At 40.3% G+C, this 20,419-nt stretch overlaps 1 protein-coding gene across 1 annotated transcript in view; it reads right to left on the bottom strand.

Moving 5' to 3' along the window:
* LOC134753659 (uncharacterized) overlaps positions 1 to 20,419 on the bottom strand; it is a 75,602-nt gene that overhangs the window by 33,494 nt on the left and 21,689 nt on the right. The window contains exons 18-32 of the mRNA XM_063689600.1: positions 19,909 to 20,086; positions 18,633 to 18,796; positions 17,630 to 17,843; positions 14,848 to 15,012; positions 13,939 to 14,126; positions 12,636 to 12,740; positions 8,986 to 9,100; positions 6,676 to 6,842; positions 5,354 to 5,411; positions 5,207 to 5,259; positions 4,371 to 4,497; positions 2,960 to 3,046; positions 2,082 to 2,183; positions 1,232 to 1,372; positions 512 to 651 (exon numbers count right to left, since the gene is read on the bottom strand). Of these exons, the coding sequence (XP_063545670.1) occupies positions 512 to 651; positions 1,232 to 1,372; positions 2,082 to 2,183; positions 2,960 to 3,046; positions 4,371 to 4,497; positions 5,207 to 5,259; positions 5,354 to 5,411; positions 6,676 to 6,842; positions 8,986 to 9,100; positions 12,636 to 12,740; positions 13,939 to 14,126; positions 14,848 to 15,012; positions 17,630 to 17,843; positions 18,633 to 18,796; positions 19,909 to 20,086 (2,004 nt within the window). The remainder of the gene's footprint in view (positions 1 to 511; positions 652 to 1,231; positions 1,373 to 2,081; positions 2,184 to 2,959; positions 3,047 to 4,370; positions 4,498 to 5,206; positions 5,260 to 5,353; positions 5,412 to 6,675; positions 6,843 to 8,985; positions 9,101 to 12,635; positions 12,741 to 13,938; positions 14,127 to 14,847; positions 15,013 to 17,629; positions 17,844 to 18,632; positions 18,797 to 19,908; positions 20,087 to 20,419) is intronic.

Here is a 20,419-nt window from a genome sequence, read left to right as displayed (position 1 = left end):
TTTAAAGTGTTACTTTACGGTTAGTCCCCGATTCGCCGGACGTAAACGCAAATCCGGCGAAACAGGAATCCGGCGAAACAAGAATCCGGCAAATCGGGAATAAACCTAATTATTATAATTTTATACTCCCAAAAATATGTGTCGTTCTTAAGTAAAAGGTATACAGTCAAGGGCATAAATATATACACATTCGCAGTTTCAAAAATATATGAACGCTCTTACACTAATAGACAATAAATAAATAAATTAAAATTAAAATTCTTTATTTCAGATCAAAAGCGATCCATATTTTGTTAGTAACATTTTAGCCTTAATACTATGTTAGCAACCTATATCTACTTAGACCTACCAATGACTACTTCTGTCCAGTACCTAATGAGCGGGCAGTCGTGTAGTCTTGTTCATATATTTTTGAGCCATTTGTCTGTATCGATATTTTTTGCCTTCGACTGTACGAAGAGGGACCAGTAGACCAACAGGGCACTAGTCCCCACTAGGGCCCCATACACACCTGGTTGTCCCTCGCCGGTTCGCTGAAGTAGTTCTCATGTTGCGCGACGCGCCCGCGCACCGACGCGACCGTGCGGCCCGTGCGCGCCATGTACCTGCCAACCGCATCGTCGTTCAGGGGCTCCACTAGGGCTTCGGTCTCTGAAAAATTAACCTCATGTTAACATTGCCTTTCAGACTTCACAGGATCGGCCAATCTAGGAGGATATTAAGCAACAAATGACAAAATGGTACGGCGTGCGAATCAAACTGTGAAAACCGCTACGACGACAACCGCTAGAACGGGAAAGAACATACGCGCCAAGTGTCAATTTTGATCGAATTTTGTCGATTTTTTATTTATTTTAAAACTTTACTTTACAACATCGAAATTCGAAAGCTATGAAATTACTATTTAAGTTAAGATTGTTTTTTCTTCTTTTTTTGTTTATAGTATCACATAATAAATAACCGATTAAAGTTGGATTAAAAGTCCGAGTTAGAGGTTACTTTGGGAATTAATTGTATCGAGCGAAGTGTCATAATTCGTGTATCGGAAGCTATGATATTAAAAATGATAGTCAAGAACTACATATATTTTTTCCACGTCTACGCCTCTTAGAAAAAACATGATCATATAAGGAGATTTTTCGCCTTCTAGCTCAGGGAACCGCCTTAAAGCTAAAGTGTAACAGTAGATGCTTTTCTATTCTATTATGTAATATTATACTTATACGAGTACCTTCTCCCTCGCCCTCGTCCTCGCCTCCTTTGGGCGCGGGTCGCTTGTCCTTCACCATCGAGGTCAACTCGTTGATGACCTTGACGGTGTACAGCTTGTATGGGGCCAGGCATTGCTTGCGATCTAGGGGGCCTTGGAGCGCTAAAATGAAAAGATATTATGAAATTTATACTTTAGATTTTCTGGAACGGCTTAAGACAATTCTGACATACACAATCAATCAATCAATTATGTTTTTATCATAGATAGACTTTTGATGAAGAATACATTGCAGCAAAGAAGAAGAGAGAGAAGCCAAGAAGAAATTAGATTGCGTTCCGTATCAGGCGGCATTCAAACAGAAGGCACAGTATAAAGATATGTATAGTTAGTTGGTCAAGCAAATATTGTCAGTAAATAGGAACAAAAAAAACTATACTCATCCTTTTCTTTTGGGGGCTAGTACTAGTGTAAGACAAAGATAGTATGATTCTCTCTGTCTATGTTTGAAATGAGACAGTCCCTTGACAAACTATACTTAGAAATATTTTCACTGACACGAGTTTCAGGGTATACTCAGGTCGTGCACGCAAAGGGGCGTCAAGTTGTGCCAACTCTAATTAAATAAATTAAATTAAATTAAATTAAATTGTCATTTATTTCAGGCCTAATACACCCATATGTGTTAGTAACTTACATAGCTAATAAAAATAATGTTAGTGCTATTACAAAACAAATTAACATATATATTACATATATATTATAATTATAATAAGTGCTCGGAGCAATGCTGAGCCGAACGGAGCCGAGTTTGCCCGAAGCGAGGAGATTCGCACCCCTGGTAATATAATACTGGTAAAGTGGTACTTACTGAGCTTGTCAATGAACTCCGAAGGACTAGCAAAGACCATGAGGACGGGCGTGGCCTCGCGCGGCACCGGCGTTGGTTCTGGCTCTGGTTGCTGCTCGCCCTCTGCAATACGTAACATAAGAAAGATAAGGTTTAGTCAGGTAACTCGGGGTCCATTGGGTTGTTCCTATTGGCACCGTATGCGTTGGATTGGAGGGCCTGCCAGGCTGCCACTTCGTGATCTAAACTGACTGATATTTACATTTAGCGCCAACAAACGGGGGTCACTTGTGGGCAGCACAACCCACAAAAATTATTATCTACACATAATTCGAATATATTTAAACCTCAAGATATAGTAACATTTTCATTAAAGCCTTGCTATACAAACAAAAATAACAGTTTATAATTAACTCACTTTTCAGTATTTTTTTCGTAAATGGAGGTATTTAAAAATGATTAAATGTTTAATTAGTACAATTTATAGATGAAATTATAGTTTAAAGTAATTCAATTTAATATTTTCCATGTCATTATTATTTTTACAGTACATTAATTTGGTGCTTCATTACGACACCCTGTGCTATAATAAGCACATTACGTAACTACGTCGAAAATTTAAAATCTATGTGTTACGTGCGAGTAGGTAATTCGCAACTCATGTCGATTTAAAACACTCCCTTCGGTCGTGTTTTAAAATTCGCCACTCGTTGTGGATTTCCTATTTTCCGCACTTGTATCGTAAATAACTATAATGTTATGGGTTAATACATGAATTTTTTTTACACGTGCGAGTAGGTAATTCGCCAGTCGTGGATTTCCTATTTTCCGCACTTGTATCGTCAATAACTATAATGTTAGGGGTTGATACATGAATATTTTATTTTTCATTAACTCACCGCCTCCCGCTTCTTCCTCGTCGTCCCCGCCGCCGCCCCCTTCACCGGCCATCTCATCCTTGATGCGCTGGAGACGGATCTCATCACCTGCACACACATACGCCAAAATATCATTCACTATCCCCCAAGGGCCTGACACTCATTGATAGAGAAAGATATTCTTATTGCGATTCCTATAAGAGGAAAGAGAAAATAGTGCCATGCTTTGTCCTTATCACCGACCGGGTTTATTTTCATGGTCGGGTTATGGCAGCATAGGTAGGAGGCGATGGCGAAATACCGAAATTTATAAGTGAAAGAGAAAAAGGATTATGCTGTCATACATTAACCTGTCAATACATGAATATGTCTTTCTCTTACCCCTGGTTGCTCGGTTTCATGTCTATAACTACTATACTATGTCTATGCTGTCCCCATACAAAATGATATGATAGTCACACGTCCAAGTGTGCTTCCACTTAGAATTTGTGATAGTGGAAGCACGGACTACTGAGGAAAAGCATCATGACCCTACATTGGGGGCACCCGGACAGGGAACGTGTAAGTTTCTTAAATTGTATCGGAGACTTGTAATGGTCTATTGTATTAACAAGGAGTATTGTATTAACATTATCGATTCATATTGTATTATCAAGGAGAATAATTTGTGTGAAAAGATATCTCCTTCCAAAATCCCCAAATTCTTTCCAAATTTCACGGCTCGAACATACCAAACATGTGAATATTCTCATGCCTGACTAAATAACGCGTGGTGTCGTTTAACTGAGAGGCACTGTTTGATCCCTTTTTTTACGGAGTGGGCGAATGCATTTACGCACCGTCCCCCCGGCCGCGGGAAAGCCATTGATGGGGGGGGGGGTGTCGCCGCTCCTGACCCCTCTCAGCTGGCAAGAGGGGAGGGAGAACTTGGCCCTACCCACTAAAGCCACTCCAGCGTTTCACCCTCTTTGCCGTTTGCGAGAGCGCCCTGGGATGGGATGGGAAGAGAGTAAGCCTCATAAGATTAAAATAATGCTAAAAAAACACTATCTTAATATTTAGTTACTTACAACCTCATTTTTGGACCAAGCCAGGAGAAAATCCACGTAGTGACGTGTCAGGAGCTCAAAACAGTGGTAGAAAGAAGAACGGAGTGGCGGTTACTCCACCGACAAGATCCAGGCTCTTAAGAGTTATGATGATGACAACCTCATATATATATTATATTTATTAAATAGTAGTATTATAAATGTAAAAATAAAATAAGACCATACTTTTAGCGTACAATCTATTAGAGTGTAGATTAGGCTAACTCTGTATTTAAATTAAATTTGTAATTTTCTTTTTTTTTATAGTTTTTTTTTTTTCTTCCTCCATGGCCTGTTTGTTCCCTAGGGTAGGGATATGGTCGAACCCGAGCATTCATTCTCACCCTTCTGTATTCGGTGCTCGGTCAACATAAGACGAGGCATGGTAGGCGCAGGATCGAAGGCAACCACTTGTCCACCGGCCGACCACCACACTCCAAGTTGGTGGTAGTCGCCGAGGAGCAACGCAGTCTGAAAAATGTGCAAACGTCTATTAGACCACTTATTACGAAGTGAAAAGTACTAATACAAAAAGACACTAAGTTATTGCTACTATACCTTGTAGTGTTATTAGAGAAACAACGAAATTTTGAAAAAAAAAATCGATCGCGATGTTGAAGGCTTTGACCAATTTACCAATTAGGCTACTGATTGTAGTGTGTGTGCTACGTCTCACCCACACACAGCCATAGCCTTAACATGTAAGTGGATTGTACGTGTTATTTGAGCTTTATACCTTTAGTTGTTTGTCTTTACGTCACACCTCACATGGCGACCCTGCCAGAATCAAGTAACGCATCAATTGCTGATCTTGATAGCAATGTATTTCACATTAGCAACTTGTATGTAGACCTTACCTTGGCGCACAAAGTTTGCTAATTGTTAGGTAGTTAAATGTGTAAAAGATTTATGTTGGCACGTAGGCGGAGATCGAAGGAGTCAGCAATCAAAGAGAAAACCAGCGTGTGTATCGAATGATGTGTGTAAAGTGGACGAGTACATCTTTCTTATTACTATCCTAAACCTATTGATTAAAGCGCCACCTATAGGCCTTCTCTTGAACTACGTACCCTGGTGGGTGCGTAAAGTAGATAAGTCATCGAGGGTTCGATACAGAATAGAGGGTGTCCCATAGATGGCGCTGTTAACGCAAGTTAACAGTTTACAAATTGGTAGGCACCTGTGTTGGTTTTGACTGGTCGTTCCACATCTTGGTCATCAGGTCTTTAATCTCTAAAAATCAAAAGCATCATTATATCAGTAGGTATCACTATCGCAACAGTAAATTTGTTTTAGTTTTGTGCTAAAAAGAGTAAATTCTGCTTACGTTTGATTTCTTCACCCCCTTCGCCCGCTTCCTCGCCCCCGCCGCCCTCGGCGCCTTCCTATAATGACCATAAAAGTTATAATTTGTCTTAGCAGAAAACCCGGTCCATTGCCCTAGTCCTATTACAACAGAGTAGGAACATTGAGCTCTCTCTCTCTCTACATAAAATATCTCACTTAACAGTTCCTTTCATGACATAGGGGATATTACTGCAATGTTCTGCCACCAGAGTGCAGCACTAGTCTTTTTAGTAAACCATAGAGTAACTTATACATACAGTACCTTTAACAGGTTTTTGACAAGTTTTCAGAGATAATAAAATATTACATTGATGCATCAAGGCGGTTTGCTTACAGAGGACCTACCGGGAAACGCGAATCCGAAACTTCGCTATCTGCCTCTTTATCGCTCGAATATGCAAGAGTGAAAGAGATGTTAGATAAAGAAATTTTCTTGTTTCACGATAGACCCTCAGATTGTGGTAGTGGCGCACTGGCGCTCCCTATGCAGAGTTTCGCGTAATATTCCCTATTGAGCTATCACCTATTAATTTTTTGCATTACAATGTTAGAGTTAGACAAAGAAAAGTCTGCAACGATTTTGATAGCACCGCAGTGCAAGTGTTATTTTAAACGTCAAACTTCTATGAAATTATGACGTATAAATAACACTTGCACTGCGTGTGCTATCAAAAGGTGATGAAAGGGGGGTTGAAAGTTTGTATGGAAATCAAACATTTTATTGAGTGCGGGACTTAAATCTTTGTATAAAGGCATATTATTAGAATAGAAGAAAAAATATTTCAGCGATTTTAAAAATTCACCCTTTAAAGGTGTTAAAAAGGGGTTGAAAGTTTGTATAGGGTTCAAATTTTATTTTAAGCTAGGAATTAGAAACTTCGTAAAAGGTATGTATTTCATTCAAAGAGTAGAAAACTGATTTCAGCGTTTTTGAAAATTCTCTCCCAAGGTGGTGAAAAGCCATCAATATTAACATGAAACTTGGTGAAAGGGCATTATATTAAAATAGTCGAAAACTAAAATTGAAGATTTGTTAAAATACGATAAAATGTATTTAAATATAGATAAATGATTTTTTTTATTTGCATTAATTATTTTGATGATTTTGACCCGTTCTTTCACTGATATGCGTTAAAATTGTTAAATAACGAACGAAACCGTCAACGCCATCTATACGACTGCAGCCAAAACTAGTAGCGCCCTCTGATCGAGAATCAAATTTTCTTGATTTTCGAGGCACGTTTTTTCCTTAGACTGTATCCATCTATAACGGAGTTATATCTATCTTTGCTTATTACTTACTCCGGCAGGTTCATCTGGCAACCGCAAAGGCAGCCTAGTTTTAGGTTCCTCCAACTCAATGGAGAAGGTGTTGGCGCCCATCTCGAACTTCTGTGACAAATCTTCGACGTTGATGGTCTTGTTGCCCGTCTTCTTCACGTGCTGGAGATAATAGTCGGCGCCGGCATCTACAAATAGTAGATTGTACAACAAGGGCATAAAGCGATCCATTCTTATCCGAGACAATTTATTGGTTCGAGCGCAGCGAGTAGTAGAGGATAAAAATGGACATTTATGCCTGAGTTCCCTCGATTCCTCATGGATCCCATCATCAGAACTGCTTTTTGACAAAAACGGGACCAATCTGTATGTATATACTTACAATCAAAAAAAGAATTTTCAAAATCGGTCCAGAAATGACGGAGTTATGGAGTAACAATTAAAAAAAAAAAAAAAAAACAACCGAATTGAGAACCTCCTTCTTTGAAATCTTGAAGTCGGTTAAAAATGGACATTTATGCCTGAGTTATACACTATAAACAACTTTATGCTGTCTACACACGACTTAAAGTCGAACTTTACGAGCATGAGAAGTGAATAATATATTTGAAACCGGTAGATTTAGAAGAATTTAAAAACACTGGCAGGATATTTTAACGACAAGGTGATTACAGGATTGTCAAAGAAACATCAATATTGATTAGAAAAGTTATTATAACATTTAAATCACATTTACAATCGGGTCTCGATAGACCCGACCCGGTTGTGTTCCCGATGGTCGGGACGGGTAATAAATTCGCGATAGACCCGATTGTAAATGTGATTTTTAATACAGTTGCTCAAAAAGTGGTACTTTTTGTGGCTGCGTAGCGTGCGAGAAGCTCAATTTCTCGAACTAGTGCTTTTTACTTTTTAGTTCCAAACTATAGTTTCGAAACGCAGTTAAATAGTTATTTACGATACAAGTGCGGAAAAGAGGAAATTCGGAACGAGTGGCGATAAATTAAAACACGACCGCAGGGAGTGTTTTAAATCGACACGAGTTGCAAATTACCTATTCGCACGTGTATCGTACAACGTTTTACAGTACATATGGCCCTTTAAACTTTCGACATATGCACGAAATATGCTCATTTACGCACTAGTGCGAGAAAGTAGCACCATATGTACTGTAAATGTAATTTAGCTTGAGCAGGTACTGGGGCCTCACTCGTTACTCCTCGGTGTCGTTGAGCAACCCGCGCCGGGCCCGCGGCGGCCGCGGCCGGGGCGCGCACGAGTATGAAGGTATCGCGGGCTGCGGCAGCTCAACTATCAAGGGCTGTATACGTACTTTTGGTTTTGGTTTGGTTTGGTGGTATGATTCTACTAATGATATATTAATTTATTATTTTTTCCCAATTGTATTAAAAAACGTCGTTTACAACACGTGTAAAATGTCTTTTCACACTAGTTGTAAAATGTACTATTAATATGAAGTAAAGTTTTTTTCTAAGTCACTAAATGTTTTTCATCCTTTTAATCTCAACAAAACCTATCCCTTAACCATCTACATATTCAGAAATAGACATCTTAAGCATAAACCCTCTCATTCATAAAACTTGGCAAACCGCTATTAAATTTTGTCACTTTCGAACAAACGAACATGTCAAAATGGCAGATAGGGACTAACGATTATCAACGGCTTCTTAAACTTGACAGACGTTTAAAATATTTTAATGAATACAGAATTTTAAGGGCTCTCCACACTCATGCGCGAATCACAGCGCGAAGCCGGGAACGTAAGTGTGGCGTCGATTTCGCAGATTGTTCACGCCTTCGCGCCCAGTTCCCCGTTTTTGTCGGTTAATTAGCCCGCGAAGCGCGAACTGGGAAGACTCCACATTACACACTATTTTGACTCATATGTGGCAAGATAAATAATAATTATATTATATAATAATAATAACTAGCAGTTAAGCTCAATCAGCTGCTGCTTTTCCGCTATCTTGGCGAGAACCAAACTGCGAAATCGCCGTGAAGTTTGCGAGTGTGGAGTCATACGTCAACGTCGCGACATGTTCTCTCCGCGAAGTCGCGCCGCGATTCACGCACATAGTCTGGAGAGCCTTCACAGACAGAAAAGTTTCAAAACCATAACGAGTGTTAAACATAGGCCTTTCAGTCTATTGCAGACTATACAAACAGTTTCAGTTACGGTAACACGTTTCTCATGGCTGTGTAAGCCAATACGGGTTAAACGTAAGACTGACAGATATTTAGATTAGTCTTAATTTTTGTGTAATCATAATTAACATTGTTATTTCAAATTATATTTGAATAAAGACTGACCTAAGCAGTTGAACATGTGGTCCTGATGCATGTGTGGAGGAGGCACCGCGTCGGTGGCTGCCGCAAACGCAGCGACAGCTGGCAACGCCAGCGTTCGTCCTGCCTTGTCCTCATCCTGCAAGATAATATTATAAGCATAGAGTAACTTATACTAGAGCGGTACTGTCATAGTAAATTTTGTAACCCCAGTAAATTCACTGCCATCTATCGACACACTTTAAAACTAAAAATTAAGATTTATAAAAATACGATAAAATGTATTTAAATATGGATAAATTATTTTTTTATTTGCATAATAATTATTTTTATGATTTTGACCCATGTTCTTTCACTTATATGCGTTAAAATTGTTAAATAACAAACAAAACCGTCAACGCCATCTATACGACAGTAGGCCAAAGCTAGTAGCGCCCTCTGAACGAGAATCAAATTTTCTTGATTTTTGAGGTACTTTTTTCCTTAGACTGTATCCATCTATTACGGAGTTATATCTATCTTTGTTATAAGACAACATTTAAAATACAACAGGAAGTATTACTGCCACGGAGTAGGATGGAGATGGCAAGTGGGCGTTCCCGTCTATCCGACAGTTAGTAGCGACCGACTCACTTTATGCACAGACTATGCTCAGTTGTTGTGTAAACTTCATGCTCGAATGACATTCACGTCGTACGTACGCTCGTCTAACAAAAATTGATAATTAAATTTAAAATGCCGTATTGTGCAGTATTAAGCTGCAGAAATCACAGCGGTTTAAAAAATCTTTCACGTGGAGGTATTTCCTATCACCGGTGGTTATTTATTTAAATATAATCCGATAAATACGAAAAATCGGTTTCTTTTGCATTATTTACGAATGTTCGTTAAGTAAATCTATATTTTATCAGTTAGAACTTAGAGTTCACAATCCTTTGTCACTATTCTTTAAGTTTATCTGGAATATTCGCTATCCTAAATGTCAAATAACTTCGCTACTCAGATGCTGCGCAATGTCGATATTTATATCGATAAAGTTAAAGTTACGATATTTCAAGTTTGATGTTTGGTAGTTCGGTAATAAATTATTATTTTAGACACGTTTCTAATTATTATTTGGGATAATCAATGTGTTAGTAAATATGGCAGCTCTGGTCATCAAGCACTAAGTTAAGTCGGGGTCATTTCATGGCAACCTTTCAAACCTTCGTATTCCTTTACATACGTTTTTGTTTTTTACACCCATCATATTTTCATCGTTAATATAATTAGACTAGGTACTTAATGCACTTATGCGTACAATGCATGCAATGTGCCATGAATAAACGTTTAATATTTTCTATTTCTTTATTATTAATTATTGTAGGTTACCACAAGATGCCGATATTAAAAATAAATGGATCAATGCTACTGGGCAAGAAAATTAGTTTCCGCAAAAATATAGCACCATTTGCTAGGAGCATTTCTTAGAGAAAGATTTCTGGGGATAAAATTGCCATACATCTCATCTAGCGTCCACACGCCTAAAACTTAGTTACTAATTTAGTAATTATTAGTGACATTCGGGCTCACTAAATTAATAAAAAGTGTTCCGTACCACGCAAACTAGCGTCAAATATTGGAATTTTGCCGCCCCCCTTCCTGATTTGATAGGTCACAATCTTACAATCAAATCAAGTGGGATCGATGAGCCAGTTTCATGTATGCTTTCACACCATACAATTAATTTGACAATTTAATCAGGTTGTCCCGTCTAGATTGGCCTTAAATGCTGCCACAAGAAAATTTATTGTTAAAGACGAATACTTACCTATGTAAGTAATTGCAGATTTGTGATTACAAAATAACAGCAATACTGAGTTAATAGACCTTTAAAGAACTATGATTTTATCTGTTTGACTTTAAGATATATTTAATGTTCACATTAACAACCTAGTTGGTCAATTAATAAGAAACAAATTTCTAGTTAGATATTTGTTGTACTGTACTACATATTATTTTTCATACAATCACGATTATCACTAATAATCATAAATAAAGTATCATCTAAATGTGTTAAAACATACGGTAATGAAATATCAATACCTAACTGAACACACAAATATCGATAAAACACTCCGATTACACTGTCCCCTCCCTATATCGTCGAATGGAAAGAAGTTCCAACGGTTAGCTACTCGCAGGCGTGTAGAGGTCTCCAAAACACCAGTGTAACGTGACCGTGAGATCCGTAACAAACCATGCGTAATTAGACCTTACTTATACTGGTTTTTTAGCCCTTTTCTCGCCTGTAATAAGTGATTTTAAAATTATATAAAATAACGCCATCTGGTGTTGAGTAGTTGTATTAGGTGAACGTTGAGCGAGCTTTGGTGAGATGAATGAGATAATGAAAGAGTCGTATGTCATATAGCTTTGACATTATATTTTAAACCGTCACTCATGTAGCCTACAGTTGATATTCGTTCGAGAAATGTCCACCGGTAATAACTTTTTGGTATGGAAAGTTGCTACGAATCAGAGCAATTTTGTAAGTGTGTGACGTATTTTAACGTGGCTATGAATGTGTGAGTTTAGCGACACTGGTTTTCATACTAAATAGGAGTCATTTCACATCCACTAGTTTATTAATTCGTGATTACTGCAATATTCTGCTACTAGGGTGCAGCACTTACACAAAGCGTACGTGTACACTATGCCTGGAAAAGTGTTAATAGTAATCTACTTATATCGTGAAAGCTGTGGTAGTAAGAAGCTATGTGATGTAACCTCAGACAAAGAATTGACACTAGAGCCTTTGATGACATCTTTTTTGACAGAAGGGACAAGCGTGGTAGATCATATGTGGTATTTTCTATAAAAAGGGACATTATTGTCGATGGCGCTTACGCCATTATAAACGATGCTCCGATATAAATACAATGCCGCGCGACGCTGTGCGGCGTAAGCGCCATCGACGGTAAGGTCCCTCTTCGTAGAAAATGCTTCATATACGACTAAAAACGTATTTCTCCAAAGCTCAAAAATCAAAAAGGTGGTCAAAGATCGTAGGTTTAAACCTCGCAGTTCTGCTGTAATTCTTAGAGCAGAAAAATTCGTTCTCAAAAAGAAAAGGACTAAAAAGTCGGTCCGGATCCTGATTATACACAAGTCGTTACCCCTTCCATTAAAGGTGTCGTAAAAAGTCGTGACCAAGAATGCTTGTAAATGCGGTTTAAATTGGCTAGCTTATGCCAGAGATATTAGCGTATGAATGACGTTCAATTTTAAAATTAAATCAAATGAATTTTAAATAATTTTATACAACAATTTTTGCTCATTGATTGAATTAATTTATATTAGGTATTTTTTTTAATGAAATTTTAAATTTTGAATTTTATTCATCCATGACTTCCCAAATGTTAGTGTTTAAGTGATTTAAATATCATTTTAACTGTTAATTTAATTTAATCGAATATATATTTTTTCTGAAAAAAATATTAATATTATTATATAGAAATTAGTATTCATTTAATCATATTTGTAATTAAATTGTTTTAGAAATAACGCTTGTATACCTATGTTGAAATGTTACTATTTTAAGCTGTAAAATTATGTACTTATATATATGTAACCAAATGTGATTTTTTCCTAAGGAATAAAGAGATAATGATAATAATGATGACATGACTTACCCCAATGCCGGCCTTTTTGGCAGATTTGCCGAGCGCGGAGTGTTCTCCGCGCGGCCCGGCCATGATGGCTGCGGCGCGTTTCTGAATCCACGCGAAATCCTTGCTCTGAAAACAACCAAATTAAATATCTATTGAGATTTGAGACACAAAGATACACTTTCAAAAAATCCGAAATCGAAAAGCTAATGTATGCTATGTAAGGAACTTCCCATCCATACGGTGTATTAGCTGGTTAATTTCCCCCTTATATTATTGGTTCTAACAAGATTTTTGTCATGGTCGTTATTCATTTTTTTTAGGGTTCCGTACCCAAAGGGCAAAAACGGGACCCTATTACTAAGACTCCGCTGCCCGTCTGTCTGTCTGTCACCAGGCTGTATCTCATGAACCGTAATAGCTAGACAGTTGAAATTTTCACAGATGATGTATTTATGTTGCCGCTATAACAACAAATACTAAAAAGTACGGAACCCTCGGTGCGCGAGTACGACTCGCACTTGGCCGTTTTATTTTAACATTGTGGTATCGTTTGCAGACATTTCTGCTTAATACATAATTAATTTCCTTAGTCTTATTTCTTACAAGACCTCAAGTTTAGGTTCAAAAGCACCCGACTCTATGTTAAGCTTATGGGCGTGACCTCAACAGAGGAAATATTGAATTTGTCATTTCTACCAGGAGGCAGATTACTCTAAATGTTGCATCTACCATGCAGGAGGTAGATTACTCTAAATGTTGGCTGATTTTTATCTAAAGCTCAAGTCTTTGCAGTGTAATGCGTTTGAACTAACCTCAAGTTTTGGCTCTGGAGCCCCCAACTGCATATTAAGTTTAGTAGGCGTGACCTCAACAGGCGAGATGTTGAAAGTATCATCACTGCCAGGAGGCAGATTACTCTCAATGGCGGCTGCTAGTGCATCAGATAGATAGATAGATAGATTCTTACAAAGCAGAGCATAGAGCAAACAGAATGACATGGCAATGGTAGACAGAACCTCATGCAATCTTGTGTAAAGCTTACGCCATAATATAGTGTAGACTAACCTCTAATTTGGGTTCAGGAGCACCCAACTCCATGTTGAGCTTAGTAGGCGTGACCTCAACAGGGGAAATGTTGAAAGTATCATCAATGCCAGGAGGCAGATTACTCTCAATGGCGGCTGCTAGTGCATCAGATAGATAGATAGATAGATTCTTACAAAGCAGAGCATAGAGCAAACAGAATGACATGACAATGGCAATGGTAGACAGAACCTCATGCAATCTTGTGTAAAGCTTACGCCATAATATAGTGTAGACTAACCTCTAATTTGGGTTCAGGAGCACCCAACTCCATGTTGAGCTTAGTAGGCGTGACCTCAACAGGCGAGATGTTGAAAGTATCATCACTGCCAGGAGGCAGATTACTCTCAATGGCGGCTGCTAGTGCGTCGGTGGAACTGCCGACGCAGACGAGGCAGGCTGTGGCTGTTAGGTCATCTGATAGGTAACCTGCGGGATGGAATTTGTATCGTTCGTATTAGAAACTAAAAGGAGATGGGGCCACTGAGATGTTCAGTTAATAGTGTTACTATTTGTATCCTTTCACGGGCCTATACATCCCGGTCTTTTGATAGGCATGCATGGGGATATAGATCCAACACGTAGAGGCCCCCTTGGAAAGCTTTAATGACATGTAGAACGGCTGCTGGAACCCGTTCACAGACGTAACAAAAGACACCCATGAACCGGTAGCAGCAGGCATTGGGACTATTGAAAGTAAACAGTATAACGGTCTCGGTCTATGGATTGAAGTTTGGGTGGACAATAAGACTGGGTTATTGCAAAGACGTCCGGACACCTTGCCATAGTGTTACTATTATTACTATTACTAATTACAGGTGTCATTCCTAGTTACAGTTACTGATATCAATGTTATGCTCCTAAGTAAATACTTCAAGTCCTTGAATATGAGTTTTCGACCTTTTTGCTTCAAACTCTCTATTGTAATTTTTGAGTGTTTCTTTAACATTTTGGACGTCCTTGACGGATATATCGGCACCGCAGGTCCAACGCCAAAGACGGATTAATCGGCCAAAGATCAGTGTGCATAAAGTTCAATTTCACTTTTGAGATATCGGTGATGTGGCGTCCGAGTGACAGCTTTTGTGTTTGACATTTATGGGGAATCATAATTTTTACAATTTCCTTAATGTTGTCTGCCTACACTTACCATTCTCGTCACACCCATGAGGATCAAACATGTAATACTTGTTGTCAGCCTTAAACACCGCCATGGAGCTCCCTCGAGCAGTCACCACCGCGTATGACGCTTCGTTAAAGAGCTTCTTCAAGGACTGTCGCAAGGACAGTACTCCTTCCGACGGCGTCAGGGATCCTGAAACATCATCATCGTGAGATTTGTGATGGGTGATGGTTGGCAGATTGTTAAAAACAATTGCTATTAAATCTAATCATTAAATTTGTCTACAAAATGGGGCAGTAAACATGATATTTATTAGAGATGCTCTCAGAACAGAAGAAGTTTTAATAACAAAACTTCCGTGAGACATAGACATATTAAATATATTAATGACGGGTCACTCACGTGTTTTAAGTCGAAAACGCTCGACATGTTTCACTCCGTACCGAGGAGCGTCATCAGGAGCTTGCGTCGACGGTGACGGACCGGCGCAGACTGCGGGCCGCAGCCCTCCGCGCCCGATGACTCGGCGCGGGCGCCGGTGGCGGCAGGGGGGGCGAGAAACTACCCTCGTTTACGGCATTATTGTCAAATGATGGGTTGCACACAACACTCACTACGTCATTCGCTAATGGTTCGTCCACACTGTCCACCGACGTAGTACCCAAAACAGTTTTCCAGCTCGGAGGCACTGACCAACCACAATCACGGTTAAAATTCGGATGACGACCAATTTCGATAGCCTCCCGTACTTTTCGCTGAATCACAAACTTTTCTTTCGCCAGCATAGTTACCTTATCGAAACGTATATAGTGAGTCGAATCCGAATCCAACACGTGTTCCGTCACCGCAGAACCCCGGCTATCCCTGTTCTTCATACTACGTATGTGCTCGGACAATCTGGTGGAAATGTTTCGGCCCGTCTCTCCTATGTAGTTTTTCCCACAGGAGCAAGGAATCATGTATACACCCGGACTGTTCAAAGGCTCCCTATCCTTTGGCGAACGCAGCACCTGTCCTAGCTTCATATGAGGACGGAAAATCGTCTTAATGCAGTATCTCCGGCGTAATAAGTGTCCGATTTTATCCGTCACGCCCTTAATGTAAGGTAGGTATAGGGGCAATCTCTCTGCCGTAGTTAAACGGGGACGCGCTGATGCGTTCGCAACACGATAACTCTGCCTCCAGTTATAGCCATTGCATTCCAATACCCGCCTCACGTGACCCAGCTCATGGTCCAAGTACTGTGGATCACAGAGGTTCAAGGCCCGATTAAACAGTGTTCTGGGCACAGAAGATAAGTGGCACGGATGATGGTGCGAATCTGCCCTCAGATATCGATCTGTATGTGTTGGTTTACGCATAACCTTGTGGGCGGATACAAACCACAGTGTATCGTAAACCAACACATACAGATCGATATCTGAGGGCAGATTCGCACCATCATCCGTGCCACTTATCTTCTGTGCCCAGAACACTGTTTAATCGGGCCTTGAACCTCTGTGATCCACAGTACTTGGACCATGAGCTGGGTCACGTGAGGCGGGTATTGGAATGCAATGGCTATAACTGGAGGCAGAGTTATCGTGTTGCGAACGCATCAGCGCGTCCCCGTTTAACTACGGCAGAGAGATTGCCCCTATACCTACCTTACATTAAGGGCGTGACGGATAAAATCGGACACTTATTACGCCGGAGATACTGCATTAAGACGATTTTCCGTCCTCATATGAAGCTAGGACAGGTGCTGCGTTCGCCAAAGGATAGGGAGCCTTTGAACAGTCCGGGTGTATACATGATTCCTTGCTCCTGTGGGAAAAACTACATAGGAGAGACGGGCCGAAACATTTCCACCAGATTGTCCGAGCACATACGTAGTATGAAGAACAGGGATAGCCGGGGTTCTGCGGTGACGGAACACGTGTTGGATTCGGATTCGACTCACTATATACGTTTCGATAAGGTAACTATGCTGGCGAAAGAAAAGTTTGTGATTCAGCGAAAAGTACGGGAGGCTATCGAAATTGGTCGTCATCCGAATTTTAACCGTGATTGTGGTTGGTCAGTGCCTCCGAGCTGGAAAACTGTTTTGGGTACTACGTCGGTGGACAGTGTGGACGAACCATTAGCGAATGACGTAGTGAGTGTTGTGTGCAACCCATCATTTGACAATAATGCCGTAAACGAGGGTAGTTTCTCGCCCCCCCTGCCGCCACCGGCGCCCGCGCCGAGTCATCGGGCGCGGAGGGCTGCGGCCCGCAGTCTGCGCCGGTCCGTCACCGTCGACGCAAGCTCCTGATGACGCTCCTCGGTACGGAGTGAAACATGTCGAGCGTTTTCGACTTAAAACACGTGAGTGACCCGTCATTAATATATTTAACAGAAGAAGTGTATAAAAGATAAGAAAAATCTGCATAGCTACGAAATACATTGCATTGAAAAAGTTTTTATTTTTATACAGCTAAGAATAGAACGTAGTAACATTTCAGGGATTCACGTTAGTAGGCTGTAAACTGTCTTTTTCATTAGAAATTTAGAATAAATCCACAGGGAACTACATTCTGGCACACGATATATTGTTTACGAAAAGACGGAGGCCTTGGTCATTGTTTCTTTCGTATATGGTATTTATTTCAGTTTTTAATTTGATCAATCATACATATGTAATAATGACAAGTTGTGTCTACTAAAACCGTGTCTCAAAACAAGAGAACAGTGTCTTATTTTGAAACGCTGTAAGCGATCTTCTGTCTCCTGATTAATTGATTATAATAAATTTAACCGCTGGAATAAGATTAAAGCCAGAACTCACCAACGAACGCCCCATCTTGGACTTCAGTCTCAATACAGTCGAAGTCGGATATCCTGAACCTGGTCATGACGTCAGCAGCAGCCAGGGTCCCTGCTGGGGCCGGTTCCTCTTCAGCTTCACCCTCGGCCTCAGTTGGGGTGGTGTCCATGCTGATGCCCATCTTTTCTAGGTTCTCCATGGTGCTTTCATAGAGGATATCACCACGGATCAGCGTCTGAAAAAAAAAACGTAATGTTTATTTTTGTCTTCATTGGTCTTTTAGACTTTTTATAAAACTGTATTTTGTCAATAAAATATTATCTTATCTTATTTTATCTTATCTTATCTTATCTGTGGTAACGGAGGTGTACTTTAAACTCGGTGACAAGTTTGTTCTGCTTGGATGGACTGGAAGTGATGGCCGGACGTTGCGAGGGATGACATGCTTGCCAATGGTCTTTCAAAAGAGAATTCTAAGTGTACAAACGGTTTCCTAACATAGATACTTATCTACTTTTCTGTGCAGCAAATATGGCGACGTGGGTGCTTAAGTTGGGGTACTCACTGAACAAAGTGGAGGAGATAGTTGAAAGTGAAGTCTAAATAGGTTCTTCATGGGCTGGCTTCTAGGGATAAACTAAGATAGCATAAGGTAAGAACTACCTCGTTGACTTCCTCTTGTGTCCATTCGTCAATTGGAGCTACATGTGCCATAGGAGTGGCTTGCTTGTTGCGATGTTCTTCGAAACGAGATAAAAATAGAGAGAGAGAGTTACCTCGTTAACTTCTACCTGTGTCCACTCGTCAATCGGTGCTACACGTGCCATAGCGATGGCGGCTATAGCTATAGGAGTGGCTTGCTTGTTGCGATGTACTTCGATACGAGAAAGAGAGTTACCTCGTTAACTTCTTCCTGTGTCCACTCGTCAATCGGTGCTACATGTGCCATAGCGATGGCGGCTATAGCTATAGGAGTGGCTTGCTTGTTGCGATGTTCTTCGAAACGAGAAAGAGAGAGAGTTACCTCGTTAACTTCTTCCTGTGTCCACTCGTCAATCGGTGCTACATGTGCCATAGCAATAGCGGCTATGGCTATAGGAGTAGCTTGCTTGTTGCGATGTTCTTCAGGGAATCGGTCGTCGCCCTCGTGGAAACTGCCGCGGATTACCCAGCGGTTTTGGGCCACCGCTAGAAAGATAGTAGGTTTAACAAGTTTGACATTAAAGAACATAATATCAACTGGTAACTGGAGTTTATTGCTGTAGGCAATTTAACTACGTCCTTTCTGCTACTTTTGCGGTCATCCCGACATGGCGACCCTGCCATAACAAAAAGTCGGTTTTCTTTGGTTATAATTGAATCTATAAAGGGGTGAGCGAGGCGAGTCGTGCAAATAGATTTTTGGAATTAGAACTATATGTGACGTGCGTAGAGTTCTCATTTAAGTGACAAAATATCTAGACTTATCGGGTTTGACCGCCCACCCGTTTGATGATACCTCCATAAATTATGTCCGTACTAATGTGGACGGTTAACCAATTCCTGTTTTCTTCTCACACACGCTTTCTTTACAAAATCTCTTCAAAGAATTGTTTGTGACCTTTTATGTTACTTTTGACGCATTATTTACCAGAATAATCATTGTTAATATTCTCCAGATAAGGAAGGGCGGTACCTCCTATCACAGGCTATATTTAAAGATTAAAAGGAGATTCCAACCACAAACTTTAAGATTATGTACTGTTAAAGTAAAATAATATTTTTTTTAGTGTTCCGTACTTATGGGATCACTTCGGTCTTGCAAATCAGTTAAGTTAAGTTTAATTATAATTTAAGAAACACAAACAAACAACAAAGCTAACAAAGAGAGTGTATAAGGGAGAGGTAGAAACGGGAGTCGGAAGGGGCAGACCTCGGCGGACTTTGTCTGATCAGATCGGGGAAATCCTGAAGAAAGGCCAGGTCAAGAGCACCCTAAACCGGCGAGCGTGTATGAGGAATGTTATGAAAGTGAAGGAAGCGAAAGAGGTATGTCAGGATCGTAGCAAGTGGAAATCCGTGGTCTCTGCCCACCCCTCCGGGAAATAGGCGTGATTATATGTATGTATGTATAATGTCAGACTCACGAAATAAAACTATGAAAACGGATTATATCGCGTATATTGAATTTATAATACATCCCGACGTTTCGAACTCTTTACAGCGTTCGTGGTCAACGCGGTGGTGGTGGGCGTTGGTGGTCGCGATATAATCCGTTTTCATAGTTTTATTTCATGAGTAACTATCGCGGTGAGACTCACGTTTAAGATTATTGATAGGCTCGGGCAGTGGTCCGCCCGGGCGCTCCATGACGCTGACGGCGCTGATGCTGAAGGGCTTGCGGCGCAGGTCGCGCGTCGCGGCCAGGAAGTGGTCGCAGAGGCCGGAGGTGCGCTTGAAGCAGAGGAGGCACGCCTTGCCGCCGCCTTGGAGGCCTACCTGAATGGACATCCGACTCGTATGATATACATCATGACATGGTAACGTCGAAATTAAACTATCGTGTGACATATTTCAAAATATGCCAAAAGACTAAAAAAATGCAAAATATGCGGGAATGTCGCCAAAAGCGACTAAAAATAATAGTGAGTGAAACCGTATATTACCGTACTGATCTAAATATGTATATGGAACGTGTTAAGAGTTAAGGGGTTTAACTTTAAGTGCTGGGAGCCTTGCCAAGATCACAATCATTGATAGACAATGTTAATCGGAACTTAAATAATGTATAAGATAAGATAAGTTGCGTCAGACGACGCAACGGAGCCACGC

Source organism: Cydia strobilella, chromosome 27, assembly GCF_947568885.1.
Source record: "Cydia strobilella chromosome 27, ilCydStro3.1, whole genome shotgun sequence".
NCBI classification, from domain to species: domain Eukaryota; kingdom Metazoa; phylum Arthropoda; class Insecta; order Lepidoptera; family Tortricidae; genus Cydia; species Cydia strobilella.
This window is presented reverse-complemented; position numbering and strand designations above follow the sequence as displayed.